This window comes from Sorghum bicolor, chromosome 4 (assembly GCF_000003195.3).
Source record: "Sorghum bicolor cultivar BTx623 chromosome 4, Sorghum_bicolor_NCBIv3, whole genome shotgun sequence".
In the NCBI taxonomy this organism is placed as follows: domain Eukaryota; kingdom Viridiplantae; phylum Streptophyta; class Magnoliopsida; order Poales; family Poaceae; genus Sorghum; species Sorghum bicolor.
The window spans coordinates 59019921-59036469 of NC_012873.2; the positions used below are offsets into that span (position 1 = coordinate 59019921).

Below are 16549 nucleotides of genomic sequence, written 5' to 3' on the forward strand. Positions count from 1 at the left end.
CAACAAGCCATGAACGCAACGAGTGGAACTGGAAAGCACTCCTCTTTCTTCACGCATAATCCATCGGCAGCCACGTTCCCAACGCCCGGAGCCCAAAGCGCGCTTGCGAACGCGCGAGCGTCACGGGAAAAAAACGGACCGGACCGAGGCGGCAGAAACGGGACGCGATGAACGAACCCGAAATACGTACTACATATGGTCAAGATCCACCGCATCCCACATCCCCGGTTTCGTCGCAAAGTCGCGCGAAAAACTGGAGAAGCTGGTGGGGCTTCAGCCGTTCCGAGCAGCGCGGTGTGGGGGTGGCCGTGGGTGGTGGCTAGCAGTAGCAGGCAGCCGGGGGCGGCGGGCGGGGCGGGTGGCAGCCCCCACCGCACCGCGCAAGCAAGGGCCAAGGGAGGAGGGGCAGCCAACAGGCCCAGGCAGGCAGGAGAGATTCGCACGGCTCGCTCACGCACACACGCAAAACAACGCCCGCATAAATGCGGTTTTGGAGCCGTGCGGGCGGGCGTGAACTGTCCTCCCCTCTCTCCTCCCGCGGCGGCTGCGGGGCTGGGAGAGACGACGACGACGCACGCAGAAAAACAACCGCTCCCGCCTTGCCCCTCCCTCCTGCCACTGCCAGCAGCCCGAGCGCTCGCTTTTTTGACCGCGTCTACCCCTCCTCCCCCTCGCACACTTGCCTCTGATCCAGTGCCACTACAATACTCTACTGCTGCGCGCTAGCGGTAGCGCTCACACCACTCGCGCAAGTATACGCCACCGCTGCTGCCGTGCTGGTTCCTCCTCGCGCTCGCATTGCGACCTAGCTAGCGCGAGGGGAAGGCGGGGGGTGGTGCGCGTGCTCCGTGATCTGGGAAGCGCCGCAGCGAGATGGCCGGGGGTGGAGGCGGCGGCGGCGGCGGCGGCGGGCCGAAGCATGATGACCTCACGCCGCACCCCGTCAAGGACCAGCTCCCGGGGGTCTCCTACTGCATCACCAGTCCTCCGCCGTGGCGTGAGTCTCCCATCCCATCGCTTCCTCCTCGGCTCCGGCCAACTCGCCGTCGCTCTCGTCTCGGTTCATGGCTAGTTTTTTCCCGTTCCGAAGTTTGCCTCCGCTGGCTCACGTCGTTGTTAGGGAACAACAACAGACTCCGTGGCGCGGCCCATAATTTCGAAGGGGGTTTGTTTTGGTCCCGGCCGGTAGGAAGTTGGTCGCGATAGCGATGCGCGGCTGCTACCAACGTAGCAGTTCCGCGCGTCGTTGTCAAGGGTCTGTGGCGACGGTGCGGTGTGGTGTGGCCATCACACCTTGACGCCTCGCTTGAGTCGGCGATTGGGTTTTACGGGGGATTTGCGAGATCTGCCTGAGCTTTCCTGGTCTCAGTCAGTCCCATATTAATTCTAAAAAGGTGGTTCGCCTTTCCGTTCCGCATGTCGCCTCTCTAGTTGTTTAATAATCGATGCTCGTGTTGTTTGCAAGTGGCGTATATCCGCCAAATGAACTCTCAAAGGAATCGTCGAAAGGAGGTTCTGTCGCTCTTGATGCTCAAGTTGCAGATGGCTCCCGAATCTGTGATCCTGGTTCTCTGTCACCTTATTAACTGATAGCAGTGGTATATTCCTAGGATTGAGACTTCTCTTGTGTGGATGGAATATTCAGGAAATCTGGTGCTGCTTTGGAGTTCTACCGAGTAACTATGGTGTTAATTAATCAACTCTTAGGGTTGACTCTTTCCTGCGTTAAAGCACATGCTCTGCCTTTTTTGTTAGTATAGCGTGTCTAGTCCATGTTTATTTCTTTTGTAATCTGTAGTGCACTATTGGATTGCTATAGACTGTCTATGCCAGTGCTACTAGCTAGCTCCAAATCTGGCTTCAAGTTGCTTTAATTCCCTGTATTATTGAGTTGGAGCTTTCTACTGTTTCATATGAACTGATGCATCTAGGGGACGTGCCGTGGCTACATAGTTGTGAAAGTAATGATCTATTTGGTTGTGTCACTTTGAAGTCCCACTACTGCCTTTTCTGGCATTTAATATTTTACAGCACATCTCCACAAATAAATTTTGGGTTTAGTTCATTAAGTATCATGTGACCTGCATGAGATTTTGCACCTACTGGTTGAGTTTGATCCATGGATGGAAGGGGTGAAAGACACCAGCATATTTAGGGCGAAAATGATCCATTTGTTGTGCATTGAATTCATCGCGCTTGTGTGAAAGTTATGATGTTAAAGGAGAAAAATGTCCCAATCTTGGATCATCAGCATTTGTAAATAGGATTAATAAACTGAATTTATCGATTCAAACTTGATTTCGTGCGTTTGTCTTGGATTAGCTTCAACATGTTCCCAATATAGTTGACAATGGTACACATATGATGCTTTCTACTACAAAAATACTTTGCTCACATGCTTGAATACTTCAAAAAGTTGATGTGATACTATTAGTGAGTAACTTTTTGGTCTAACTTGGTTCTATGGGATTGTCTGCAATGCAGCTGAAGCCGTTCTTCTTGGGTTCCAACATTATCTGGTCATGCTGGGTACCAGTGTGATCATACCAACTGCACTAGTTCCACAAATGGGAGGAAACAATGTGAGATTTCGAATTTCGCTATTCATGTTGTGTTGGTTACTTGGTTCTAACTTGTAAGCTATCAATCTAATTCCTACGGTTTTTGCGGTAGGAGGACAAGGCAGTGGTTATCCAGACATTGTTGTTCGTTGCAGGCATCAACACCCTCCTGCAGAGTTTCTTCGGTACCAGGTTGCCTGCAGTGGTTGGGGGGTCATACACCTTTGTTCTGCCTACCATCTCAATCATCCTTGCTGGACGTTATGCTAATGAACCCAATCCACACATTGTATGTTGAAAGTACTGCAATCAACCATTTTTTTTTATCTTACTATCTTAGTTGTGTACGCCTGGACCTGATCATTTACTTGTTATTTTTTCTGAAGAAATTTCTCCGCATCATGCGAGGGACACAAGGTGCATTAATTGTGGCTTCAGCCTTACAGATTATAGTTGGGTTCAGTGGCCTTTGGCGTAATGTTGCCAGGTAGGAAGATGAACAAATTAGTTACTGTATTTCTAATTTCAGTATCTCCTCCAGAGGTACTCAAGCAAGAAAGAATCTTGTAGAAGTGACGCATTACTTTCTCACTTGAGGTCTTATGCTTGTATGTACTCGTTTTGTTCCAGGTATCTGAGTCCACTTTCAGCTGCTCCTTTGGTGGCACTAGTTGGATTTGGACTGTATGAGCTAGGATTTCCCTCGGTAAGCTTTGATAATTGTGTTTCTATTCACGCTATCCATTCAAGTATATCTGCTCATGCTTGAACACTAAATATCCAGGTTGCCAAATGTGTTGAGATTGGTCTACCTGAACTAATCCTTCTGGTGATCTTTGCAATGGTATGATTGGATTTCTATACATTTGTTTGTTGCACCCAATTTGCTCTCTAACTCTCTACATGTCATCCAACTACCATTTTCCTTTCTGTTCCATTTTTGCAGTACCTGCCAAATACTGTTCACATGCTGAAGTCTATCTTTGACCGATTTGCTGTATTGTTCACTATCCCCATAGTGTGGCTCTATGCATACCTTCTCACTGTTGGAGGAGCATACAGGAATGCACCACCAAAGACTCAATTTCATTGCCGCACTGACCGTTCTGGATTAATTGGTGGCGCACCCTGGTACTGTTTGCAGTTCTGAAGATACAATTGTTCATATGCCACCATCATTGTTGTCAAAATATATGATTAGTGTGACTTTTTCACAAATGAAATGACAGGATCAGAGTTCCATATCCCTTCCAGTGGGGTGCTCCAACTTTCGATGCGGGTGAAGCTTTTGCAATGATGGCAGCATCATTTGTTGCTCTCGTGGAGGTTTGGCTCACTACTCTTAGACAAAAAAGAAATATTCCAGCACATTGTTGCTATATGTGTGTTTGTATGGTGATATAATAATGATCTCACTAACTGGCTATCCCTTGTGTTTGTAGTCCACTGGGGCCTTCATTGCTGTCTCTAGGTATGCTAGTGCTACACCAATCCCTCCCTCTGTTCTTAGCCGTGGTATTGGCTGGCAGGTACATGTTATTTTTCATCTACCACATGTTCAGGTTTTACTGGATAATTGTATATTTTAGTTGACTTAGAGTATGCAATTGTTCTTGCTTTAGGGCATCGGTATTCTTCTGGATGGGCTATTTGGGACTGGAAATGGGTCTTCTGTATCAGTGTAAGCACCAGACAGTACATTTTTAAGGAATGCATCTCATTTCCATTTCAATACAACTCTTCTCTTTAAGGAATAGATCTAATTCGGATTGATACGGCAATTATTTCCTTAACTGCAGTGAAAATGCTGGTTTGCTAGCTTTGACACGTGTTGGTAGCCGAAGGGTAGTGCAGATATCAGCTGGTTTCATGATATTCTTCTCTATTCTGGGTAAGTTTACTTGTCATGGGACTAGTATTTGATTCTTTACTAGATCTTTGAGATAGCAGATTTAAGCTTAACATTTATGATTGGACTTCAAAATTGGCCTGGTTTTGTTTGTCACATAAGCCTGCTATATAGTAGTAGTTATCTCATAGGGCTCTTCCCTTTCCTTAATGAGGTTGTGAAGATTGTCGGTCGTGCATACAGTATACTATATAGATCGATTGATTGTTCCTTTTGAAGTTTGAAGTGAAACTCGGACTCATGCAGTCTAGAACCAGGTCTGTCTATAGAGATATCCGGCAGTAGTTTTTTTAAGAAACTTGGCGAATAATGTTCACAAGACACTGCTTAATCCTGCATGCACATGCTTTAGACTTCTAGCTTGCACACTCCAAAAATAGCTTACTGACAAATTTGTTTCCCTTTCTGTTCATTTTCTTTCTTTCCTCTTCTCTTCTTCACTCCATTATGACCACCATGTCCTCCACCACCTCCCTCACAGCTTGTCCCTTTTGCAGCCAAGGCATGCTGCTGCCTCAGATATCAACCGCGGTGCCGCCCCAGCCAGCAGCACCTTGTGTCCTTGCCGCCCAACTCCTGTGTTCACCCCACCCTCCACTAACCACTCCAGTCATTCACTGCTGACCCCAGCCTCTGCTGCCGTGCCTACTGCTGCTGCAGGCCATCCCTCTAAGCCTGCCGGACATGGAGCCCTCCAAAACAACCCATAGCCCAAATCCCTGACCCTAATTCGGTAGTCTCCAGATTCAGGCAGTTTCTATCTCACCCTCCAGCACCACATGGCTTGCTCTGTTGTGACCGCTCTGTGCGCTGCTGGGAGCAAGGAGCCAGTGAGAGTTTTTGACTTGCGCTGTGCAAGGAAGAAGAACGATGGGGCCTGGGGGCATTGGTGATTTCCTGAGCGGCAGGAAGAAGAATCAGTTTGCTGGAGGAGCATCAATTTGGGAGGGGATAGTCAGGTTGAGAGGCTGTGCAGGTGAAGGGCATTAATACACGGATGCGCATAAACAAGCATTCCCCATTTTCATAACTTCACCACTGACTTGACCCCCAAGTTGAAATTATGCCCTTAATATTTTCTTTCAAGGCATTTAATTGGACCATTGCTATTGCTTGCAAGGCCTTTTGCCTTTAGTTTAGTACTTGATAAACCAGCAAGTAGCTTATGTGGTGCTGACTTCTTAGATGCCTTTCATACAATATCTATCTATAACTACAGAATACTGGCTCAAGTGTCAAGTCTGCCTGTGCCCAATGGGTCCAAGTGGGTCGGCTCCTGTTAGATCATTATTTCTAATTCTTATAAAATTAGAAAGTGTGACCCTTAACTTGTCTAACTTAATTATGGAATATCAGTTGATATAATTGTGAATCTGAGGCTCTGAGCATGTACTACAATGGGCATCCGTATTAGTAAATGTGAGGAACAAGTGTTAATATAATATTATCCAAAAGGAGAATTTAATTGAACTGTTTTGAGAATGTGTTGTGCAGTTCTGTTAATTATCTCTTCTGTTTGCAGTTCACTGCAATGTTGTTTACAGTACTTCATTTCTACTTAACCTGAAATTGGCGTTCAATGGAAATTGCCTAGCATCTGCATTGCAATTTTGCATGCTCTGGATCTCAGAACGTGAATACTTACATTTTCTGTAATAATCATTGGTCATTTTGACTACCCAGGGAAATTTGGAGCTGTGTTCGCCTCAATTCCTGCACCCATCTTTGCAGCTCTATATTGTATCTTCTTTGCTTATGCTGGTGAGCGAAGACCTTCAACCTACTCGTGTTTGTTCTATTAGTTCACATTATGACGATTGATGCATCCGATATGTGTAACTGTTATGAACTTTGTTCTATTAGGTTCTGCTGGGTTTGGCTTCCTCCAGTTCTGTAACCTCAACAGCTTTAGGACCAAGTTCATCCTTGGGTTCTCAGTTTTCATGGGCCTTTCAATTCCTCAATACTTTAATGAGTACACATCTGTTGCTGGTTATGGCCCTGTTCACACACATTCAAGATGGGTATGTAACAGCTGTCTTTCAGAAATCTTAGTGCTAGAGTTTAATGTGATCATGTAATTTAACAAAACTTCTCCTGCATTTTCAAAAAAAACATTTACAGTTCTGTGGAAAGGTAAATGAATTACTAATAATTTTATTAATATTACAGTTCAATGACATAGTAAATGTGATATTCTCGTCCAAGGCGTTTGTTGCTGGCTTCGTTGCATATCTGCTGGACAACACTATTCACAGACATGAAAGTTCTGTCAGGAAAGACCGAGGCTATCATTGGTGGGACAAGTTCCGGTCATACAGGACTGATACAAGAAGTGAGGAGTTCTATTCCCTGCCATTCAACCTGAACAAGTTCTTCCCTTCCGTCTGAGCTTGCTGTGGTTAATGTGAGATACTCTTGTTACTCTGGACTGTCTATCTCCTGTTCTCTGGCGGTGGCACTGTTGATCTTTGGTATGGTATATGAAAAAAAAAATTATGCTTCAAAAGGATGAAAGATCCTACGGCTGCTGTATACTTTATATTCTATTTTGGTGCCAAAAGTAGGAAATTTTGGTTACCCGTTTGTCGTATGGGAATAGCATGTTCATACATGTCATTGTAGTCAAATTTCATCATTCACAACGGGATTAGTAGAATGACAATGTCATTGTAGTACACTATGCTAATATTGTATATTGTAGTAATCCGGCCACCGCTATCTTTTGTAATGTTAACTTGGTGCTTCAGTGTAGCCTCTGCTGTGGAGTAAAATGTTCTCGGGTCCAGGAAGCACTCGTATTTGCTAGTACTAAACCTTGTTGATTCTGTGGGGCAACAACATGAGTCGGTTCCAACGCCCTAGGGCCGTGCTCTTCTGTACCCCTTCCATTTCAAATATTATAAGATGTTTGGGTTTTTCGAAATATATTTTGTCTATGTCTTTACTACATATCTAATATCTATACGACTATACATAGTATATATCTAAGTGTGTAGATAAAATGTATTTAGAAAAGTAAAAACATTTTATAATTTAGAACGAAGAGAGTATACACTTTGCATGCCTTTAGTTGGAGGCATTCGGATCGGAGATAACGGGGGACATCGAGTCTGATTTATCTGACAAAAAAAAAGTACAGCTGGTAAGACAACTGAACAGGCTCTATATCTACAAGGAATGTAATAATAATAATAAATATGCCTCTTAGATTTTGTTTGGCTATAATCTAATTTATTTATCTTCATAATTAGAGGGTGTTTGGGACTGTTTCAATCCAGTTTTGCAGTTCTGCTCTATCAACTTCTCCATAAAGCTGTTTCACCGTGGAGTTCGCAAGTGGTCCTATTTGACACATTATAGCTCCAGTTCCAGGAATTGGTTGGTTATTTTTATGCAAATAGTCTATTATGACCCTTACTTACTTTTGTTTATGCAATTAGTACCCAGCACATGCGTAAGTGGTTTTTTCTTTTATTTTCTTGTTGGAAATAAAGAATTGAATAATTAAAAAAGGGTTAAGAATGTTGACCGTACTAGGCCACTCAATGCCCAAAGGCCGAGCAGCCCAGCTGGCCGACGAACTCACCTTTTCCCCCTTTGCTGGAGCACGCACGCGAGGAGACTAGTCTTGACACGGTGGGTAATTACTTTGAACTCTATGCGTCGTGAGGTGCTCTGGAAAAAACGTGAAGTTAATCTCTAACTTTATCGTTTTCTTAGAGTAGAAACTGTCTCCTGAGATGCTCTAGAAAAAACATGAAGTTGGTCTCCAACTCTATTGTTTTCTTAGAATAGAGTTTGTAGAACTGAAGGTATTTAACAACATAAACTAAAGCAAAGCTATAAAAACAGAAGCGGAGCTATCTTGAATACCTCCTTAATACATGTGGATGAACTGTAGCCAAACAAACCTTTAGATCCCTCACATAGTCACATGCATCGCTCACTCAGGTGTCCCTCAAAAAATGAAGTACCACCTCGTGTCTTGTTGATGCCATCCAAGTTCGTTTGTCCGATCATTCCCCTCTTTCTTCACCTGCTTCGTGTCTGGAGCCGTTGGGCTAGCCGTGTCGCGCCTCCGCGCGTTGTCGAGCAAGGTAGGTACGACAAACCTTTACTTTCAGGGAGTAAGACAGGACTAACAAATCTCCACTCCTCTTTTACACACTTTTTTTTTGAGAATTACTCCCTCTTTATCCACATGAATGGTCCTTTAGAATTTATTTAGATATTCAGAATTTCTTTTGGGTCTAGCCCATTTATTCTAACAACTCTTACTGTGGACAATCTGTGATTTGCTCTCTACGCTATTTATCACAAGAGGAAAATGGAACGTGATGATATGATGGTTTGTTCTGCTTGTGTTTTACATTCAGGCACATGTTTAGTCCTGGCACTGGCACGCTGCGAACATTATGTAGCTCGGAGACTCTGTGTAAATTCCTAACAAAATTCCTACCGTTTGTTATTGCCCCGTGTCGGTACTAGTGTTTACATGTGCAGATGCATGATTGCATCTACCAAATAACTTGTAAATATAAAAGATTAGATTCTCAGCATTCTTCCGGTCGTTAAAGGCCGGCGCTAGCTTGAGATTTTGTTCGTCTGAACAATAATATTCCCCTTGGGCCAGTTGCTGCCAAGAAGTGAACTGTTGCAGGTAGAGAGCATCTGTGATCCTCTGATTCGTGGCAGGCTGTTTCTTGTACGTATTTCTCACATGATCCTGTGGCTTCGTCTGTTGTGTCATCCTTGGAACTGCTGAGTAGAGATAAAATATATGTTTTGTAATACAAAAGAAGAATGAATGGCATTTCCCATGTGAAATCATGCGGACCTCGGTGCTGATTCCTGCATAAACGGCATGTTGACATGGCTGGTGGTGCCAAATCTTTGTGGCAGATACTTCTTCCGATTTGGTGATTCACAAATCACAAGTCGTCGTCGTCGTCGTCGTCGTCTCTCGTGTTTATCAATGCATCATGGTATGTGGGCCAAGTTCAGACGAGATTTTTCATCAAAATAAATAAAAAAAGTTCCATAATGACGATTTAATTAATGATGAGATGCTCAACAGCTAGAAAATGATCTTTGTAAAATGGAAGGCAAGGCTTCATCTTCATCAATTTCTTCAACTCGTTGGTGGAACCAAAGAGGAAGCAACGAGAAGAACAGGCTAAACAGAAGGGCCCTGATTGGCCCATATGGCCCTCTTGGGCCCTGACCGCGGACCACCACAGCCTTATCATTCGCTTGCGTCCACTGATCGACAGCTAGGGTGATGCTCTCATCTCATCTCATGGACTGAGAGACCTGACAAAGAACAAGAAGGGCTCGGCGGATGCTGCCAAGCGTTACTGTACAAACACGGGTGTAGCACACCACACGCATCAGCGATGGACATCAAAGAAGGGAAAGGCGACAACGCTGATAAGACAGTCAGGTAGGGTTAGCTTTAGTCTGTTTGCTTGGCTAAAAAATTATGACTAAAGTATTGTTTGTTGATTTTTTTTATAAAAAAAATATTGTTAAATAACTAACAAATTTTAACAAATTTAGCAGATAAACTCAAACGAATGAGCTCGCAATTTGAGCACACGTTTTCACACACTCAGGGCGCGTCTGCTTACGTAAATTGCATGGCAATTTGCATATGGTCCATGAATATAATGGAAGCCTTGAAGATGAGTACATTCTCAGCCACATTTTGCTCCAGTTTAGCCAGGGGAACCAGCCTTGCCAAATACAGTTGAGCAGGTCAGCTGCATGTCTGCTGAGGTTCGAATTATTGGGGAAATGATTCGAGTGGGCCTGAGGCCTAGTTGTTGTCTGAAAAAATTCGGAAGCAATTTTGTTTTTATTTGACAAATATTCTTTAATTATAGATTAATTAGTTTAAAAGATCTATGTCGCAAATTACAAATAAATTATATAATTAGTTTTTATTTTCTTTTATATTTAATATTTCATGCATGTGATTAAAGATTCGATATAACGGGAAATTTTAAAAAATATAGTTTTTGGAGGAAGTAAACAAGGACTCAGCCCATCGAACAGGCGTTGCATGCCCAATAACAGCGCCCACTTGCACAGTGCTGCAACAGTAGGACTGTTCCTCTTGTGAAGCATCAGAATCAGAAATAATCCACATCTCTCTCCTTTCTTTTTTCTGATGCAGTATGCTACAGTGTACACCTCTCTGAAGTCTGAATCTTTTTCTTATATATATAATAACAAACTCTGAAGCTTGTAAAGAAATTCTTGGACGTACGTACACGTTCGTTATTAGGGTTTGATCACCTTGATGAAAAATATGCGATACTGACCTCACCTGGCCTCACACATCGGCATCACTGACGCTGCATAAATCTATTGCCGCAAAGACTTTCCCATGCATGGTAACACGTCATCCCCTTGTTCGGCAGCTTCTCCGCCGATCAGTGGAGAGCTAGTACAGTAGAAATGGCATGGTCGCGTGGAGATGGAGGAGAGGGTGCACTCCGCGGCGGGACGCCAACTCGAGCAAGGCAGCGGCGCGCCGGTGCACATGGTCTCATCAATGCATGAGCATTGCCATATCCCTGTGGGATTACGGTGACCACACCGGCCGATGATATGATCCTGACACGCCACGCGAGCTTCTGATACACACAGTTGCTGTTGCTGAACGAACTTGCTATCTGCTACCACCAGTGCTCGCTGCTGCTGATAGCTGCGTTGCCATTGTTGACCAAGAGAACCCAATATTGTCTTCCATCCATCGGCCATCAGTGGTAGCTGGGATCGGACGATCACCGGAAAATCAGACGTGAACCACACACACACACACACACTGCCCTGGCAATAAGGAGAGCTGACTCTGCCAAAGTCCCAATCCATCTTCGGCAACTATTAATTATTAAACATCTAACTAAGGCACTAATATAACTACCTAACTTAGACACTTTGATTAAATTTTATTTTACTTGCAAGTGAAGGTGGAGGTTTGACACAATTTTGATACAGGCTTGTTTTCAGGAGGCTGCTGGTTGGCAGGCAAGCAGCAGAATGGTCGCCTCAATTTTTATTTATTTTTTTAACTCGGCACATTCCATTATCAGAGAAGCGGTTGCAGAGTGTATGTAGAAATAAAATTTATGATCAAGTCATCGTAGTATATGTATAATAGTATTGATTGGTGCAGCATTATGCCATGATATGTGGCACCTGCATTCCATTTTTTTATGGAAGTGACAGCATCTCTATAAATAAAAAGCTACAAAGATTTCAAACATGTGTCGTTGCAATTAAAGATTTCAAGCTGGTGCGCTTGCAATTTGCATTGTGCTGCTTGTACTGTTTGAACTTTGAAGTGAGAGGTCTTTTATACTGTGCCAATATTTAATTTTTGATGCGTGGCATGGTGGCAAAACCTTTCTGAAGCTTTCATTTTGGAGCATCTTTATTTGTGGCAGATGTTGGTATTACATACACAAAAGAAAAGGTAGAAGATTCCCATACACATGAATACATAATACTCCCAAACACCCAACACAAAAGTTGTTCGTCTGCTCCAGCTGAATACAATACAGTAGATAGTCGAAGTTGGGTGCTCTGTCAAAATACATGCATGGAAACTGCACAGCTGCCTGATGAATGTTAATGAGATGTAGGCCCAGCACCAGGTAAAACGTCATTTACCCTGACCAGTGGGTGGATCCCAACCACAATCTGTTACTACTACACAATGGTAATATTATTCACCTACGGAACAGGACATAGACTTTGGAAAAGCTGAAGCACCACCAATCGACGACCTTTCAAAGTTTGGTGCTCTATAAAAAATAAACTTAGAAGCCGCGCAACTGCCTGCTGAAAATGTTATTAGTGAGGTGTAGGCCCGGCCATCATCAGATAGAAAGTTGACCTGAACCAGAGGGTGGACCGGTGGATCCAATCCAAACTACAATCTGTTAGCAGTAATATCCTCCACCTATTGAACACGACACATAGAGACTTTGGGGAAAATGCTGAAGCGCCACTAATCGATCGGTGTTCTTTCACAGAGAAATATTTTGAATATAGACAAGAGCTTTTGCTGTCTGCTGGTCAATTCACCTGCGACTTGGGAATCCCCTATTGGACAGAGCCGTGCAGGTGGGAAACGCACATCACAGAAAACTTCGGTAGCCGCCGCCGGCGGTGTCTGCTCTGCTGCCGTTTGCCATGGACTCTACCGCTAGCTACGTACCGGCCGGAGCCACGGTTTTCGACGTACGTTCACGTTGGCCGGTGGTGGACGGGACGTACTACGCAGCAGCCAGAAACGACCAATTGATGGAGGACTGGAGCATGGGGGAGCTTCCCTTTTCGCTCTCGCTGTTGCGGCACTGCAAACTTGCCGCCGAGTACAAACAACTGCCCCCGAAAACGTACGTCCCAACGTCCGTTCACGTGCGACTCCGGGGAAAAGGATAGCTTCCCTCCCCCGGCGGCCAAAAACCGCGTCGGTCGTCGGACCTTTTTTTTGCCGATGATAAGGAATTCCGAATTCAAGTAGCCGTTTCACCGCGCCACTGGCCCAAATACGGGCGCGCGCGCCGGCCAGGGCACGCACGAGCACGACGCCGAGCCGAGCACACCAACCACGGCCGGTTCGCACGCTCGGCAACCGTTACCGCGCAGAGCCATATATATACGCCCATACGCGAGGCTCAACCGCGCGAGCCCAGCGCTGGCATCCGAACACGGCAGGCCACCCGCAGGGGTAGAAAAGGGGTGAAGAAGAGCAGTGGGTGGCTTGGCTTGGCTGGTCGCGGCATATATACCACCTCGGCACTAGAGCGGAGCGGTTGCTCTTGCTCTCGGCTCTCGGCTCTCCTCTGTCTTCTGCATCGCAGTCGTCGCCGCTCCCCGGCCGGGCTCGCTCGGTCGCGTGCGCGGCCCACCCAGACCAAAGCAGCGGCGCAGCAGCATGGGGAACTGCCAGGCGGCGGAGGCGGCGAACGTGCTGCTCCAGCACCCGGGCGGGCGCGTGGAGCGGCTCTACTGGTCCACCAGCGCCGCCGAGGTCATGCGCGCCAACCCGGGCCACTACGTCGCGCTCGTCACGCTCCGCGTCGCCGAGGAGCGGCAGGACGCCCCCGGCGGCGAGCGCCGCACCGTGCGCCTCACGCGCGTCAAGCTGCTCAAGCCCAAGGAGACGCTGCTCCTCGGCCACGTCTACCGCCTCATCACCACCCAGGGTGCGTCGTCGTCCCTGCGTAAAAATTAGCAATCCTCCCAGTCTAGTATGCCCTGCACCCTGCACCAAGCTAATTTGAGCTGCGCCTGCGCTGCTGCAGAGGTGACGAAGGCGGTGCAGGCGAGGAAGGAGGAGAAGCAGAGGAAAGCGCAGCAGCAGCTGCTGGAGTCGAGGCAGGGCACGCCGAGGGGCGCGCCCGAGGAGGACGACGACGAGGCAGCCTTGGACGCCAGCCTTGATCAGGTGATTATTACATGGATTAGACTTTGCCTCTCCAACTCCAATCCACAACTGCTTTCCGATGCTCCCATGCACGCTCTCGCCATGACCCGCCGCACGCCTTTAATTGCTTCTTCGGGGGGTAGTTAGATGTTCATCTTCTCGTGACTGTGCTCATCGTCTGTTCTTGCCACTGGAATTTCTGCACTGTAGAAAAAATCTGACATAACTGAGAATCATGGTCATAACAAGTAAACAAAACGGTTTAAAAACTAATAAGTAAATAAAATATCACAATTTGAACATTCCAGGTGAAATGCATACAAGAAGATTGTAGTATCATTTTTTAGGGGCGGGGGGGGGGGGGGGGGGGGGAAGAAGTGTAGATAACTAACTGATGGCTGATGCTGCTATAGCAGGCAGAAGGAAGTACAGCATTAGATTAGGGGATAGATTAATAGGTGAGTTTCAACTACTGTCAGGGCCTGGGGAGGAATCATTTCCGAGAATCTTTTCCTTTTCCTACGGATTTTATTAACCACGCAACATGCAAAGGTTCCCTTCTTCTGATTACTCTTCTGCTCTTCCCATCTGACTGCAGTTGGCGCGTCAGGACAACGGCAGCCGGAGCTCCAGTGCGCGACACCGGCAATGGCGGCCGTCGCTGCAAAGCATCGACGAGGCCACGAGCTGATATGTCAGCTCAATACACTCATCATACCACACACAACCGTAGAGCCGTAATCATTGACCGGTGGACCTGTATTTTCGGTGATCACCTGGCTGGCCTCGATTAGTTCATCGCAAAGGGTTGCGTTGCTATTGGCCTACTGCTACATTTGCAAACTGTGAGTTGGAGTTGGACACCCTAGGATGAGAGGACTGCTTCAGATCATGCAGTATGTGGCCTCGGATCCGTGTAAATTTTCAGGTGTTTGTTAGTGAGACTGCTTTGCTCTTTTTTTTCTCTCTCCATATGGTTTGCACATCGAATCATACTAGTAACAAACTAGAGTAGCTTACGATTAGATTTACAACCAGACATGCCATGTACTTGCTACTCTCTTGCAGATGGGAATCGAGCGTATAGCTTTTGAGGATATCGCTGTGTCGTTTCTTTAGTATTCGCTGTTGATGCCAAATAGGCAATCATAAACTCAGTGCCAATGATGCCGGCAGCAGTTGGTTGGTGGAATCATCGGAGCCTTTTGGGTTGGATGGGAAGCTCATCATGTGTATTATTCGCGTCGGCGATGCTTAGCTTAGCGCCTGTCCTGAGCGGCCACTTTTGCCCGCCTCGAGAATTAGATTTATAGAAACGAGCACCTTAAAATAACCACCTAAAAATGACCAATTTTCGAAAGCGGTCATCTAAAGAAGCCCGCCTTCATAAATCAAATTTAGTGTGCCTGCCTCCAAAAAGGTCAAGGCACAAAAAGCTCGGGTGAGAACCAATAGCCGTTTGAGTATAAATACTAAAACTTAGGTTTTTCTATTCAGTTTTCTTTCTCATGCCACTCAGACACAAACCAGAGCGGCACACCTCGCGACCTCTTCCTTCTCTACGAGATGGACCAGAGCGGCGCACCTCCTCTCTCCTCGCGACGCTCTCCGCTCGCAACCTCTCCCTTCCCCTCTCCCTCTGAGCTCCAGCGCAGCGCTCCTCCGCTCTCCTTGCGGTGCCCTTCGAGCTCTGGCGGTAGAGACACTGCGGAATGCGAGGTCCGAGCCCCTGCGGTGGACGCCCGCACGCCCTGACGATGGATGGCGCGCACTTTGGCGGCGAGGTCCACAGCGCAGCCACCGTGCGCTCCAGCAGCGAGGTCCTGAAGTGGGCGCCGCGGGCTCCAACGGGTTCAAGGCAAGATCCACGAGCTCTAGTGGCGGCGGATTGAGTCGATCGACATGGATACGACTGCGAGCGGCCAAGTGTACGTCCGGATCCTGTCGATGGAGGGCAGATGCGGTGGTAGGAGTCGAGATCCATCGGCGGGAGGCCAAATCCGATGGTGCACGCGATCCGGTTAGGATGCAAGCAACGGCGGTGGCGGCGGTGTGTGGATGGGTTCACTGGGCCTGTGGATGGGCTCAATAGGCTTGTCAATGGGTTTTTTTTCTGATTAACCGAGGCGGGCAAAGCGTCTGCCTCCTTGGTTTGTGCATTAATGGAGACCTTCTATTGGAGATGGTTGCTTTGCCCGCCTCCAAAAATCTTAAATACCTGTCTGTATAAAGATTTTTATAGTTGTGAATAAAGCACCTCCACAGCTCAAGATGCTAGCTTTCCTCATTCACCATGGTGTTCATATGATGCTGCCAGCTTTTGACTAACCACCGCCACCACGCGTACGGTCTGCTGATCGACTGTGTCTGTCGTTGGCCGAAAGGCCCCTGCAAAATAAACGTTACAGTATTTTTGTTTGTATTTGATAAATATTGTTCTATTATAAATTAACTAGATTTAAATAATTTGTCTCATAAATTAAAAAAAATTATGTAATTAGTTATTTTTTAATTTATATTTAATACTTTATATATGTATCATAAGATTTGATATGTCAAGAAATCTAAAAAAAATTGCAAAATTTTTGTGAAGTAAACAATGAGCCTGTGATCCGAGTAGAGAGATGGGAC

General features: G+C 46.1%; 2 protein-coding genes across 3 annotated transcripts; both read left to right on the plus strand.

Moving 5' to 3' along the window:
- On the plus strand, positions 224–7286 carry LOC8075725 (nucleobase-ascorbate transporter 6). 2 transcript variants are annotated; one of them, XM_002452525.2, is made up of 14 exons: positions 224–997; positions 2485–2582; positions 2674–2850; positions 2948–3048; positions 3192–3267; positions 3346–3405; positions 3508–3692; positions 3791–3887; positions 4004–4090; positions 4184–4242; positions 4361–4452; positions 6154–6231; positions 6334–6494; positions 6643–7286. In XM_002452525.2, exons 1-14 carry the CDS (start codon positions 874–876, stop codon positions 6859–6861), a joined length of 1614 nt encoding a protein of 537 aa, XP_002452570.1. In that variant the 5' UTR covers positions 224–873; the 3' UTR covers positions 6862–7286. The 2 variants fall into 2 exon arrangements, with proteins under 2 accessions (XP_002452570.1, XP_021315686.1); XM_021460011.1 differs by lacking the exon at positions 224–997 and adding an exon at positions 1470–1598 and having other exon boundaries at positions 6643–7265.
- Positions 13148–15015, plus strand: LOC8075726. The gene is made up of 3 exons (XM_021458310.1): positions 13148–13697; positions 13797–13939; positions 14517–15015. The coding sequence occupies exons 1-3, from the start codon at positions 13427–13429 to the stop codon at positions 14607–14609; spliced, it is 507 nt and encodes a 168-aa protein (XP_021313985.1). The 5' UTR covers positions 13148–13426; the 3' UTR covers positions 14610–15015.

Excerpts from the sequence above, each read along its gene's own strand:
- LOC8075726 (XM_021458310.1), top strand. The coding sequence starts at position 13,427 with ATGGGGAACTGCCAGGCGGCGGAGGCGGCGAACGTGCTGCTCCAGCAC. Across the intron at positions 13,698-13,796 it reads CCGCCTCATCACCACCCAGG|AGGTGACGAAGGCGGTGCAG; the intron begins GTGCGTCGTCGT and ends GCGCTGCTGCAG. Across the intron at positions 13,940-14,516 it reads TGGACGCCAGCCTTGATCAG|TTGGCGCGTCAGGACAACGG; the intron begins GTGATTATTACA and ends ATCTGACTGCAG.
- LOC8075725 (XM_002452525.2), top strand. The coding sequence starts at position 874 with ATGGCCGGGGGTGGAGGCGGCGGCGGCGGCGGCGGCGGGCCGAAGCAT. Across the intron at positions 3,888-4,003 it reads CATTTGTTGCTCTCGTGGAG|TCCACTGGGGCCTTCATTGC; the intron begins GTTTGGCTCACT and ends TTGTGTTTGTAG. Across the intron at positions 6,495-6,642 it reads TTCACACACATTCAAGATGG|TTCAATGACATAGTAAATGT; the intron begins GTATGTAACAGC and ends TTAATATTACAG.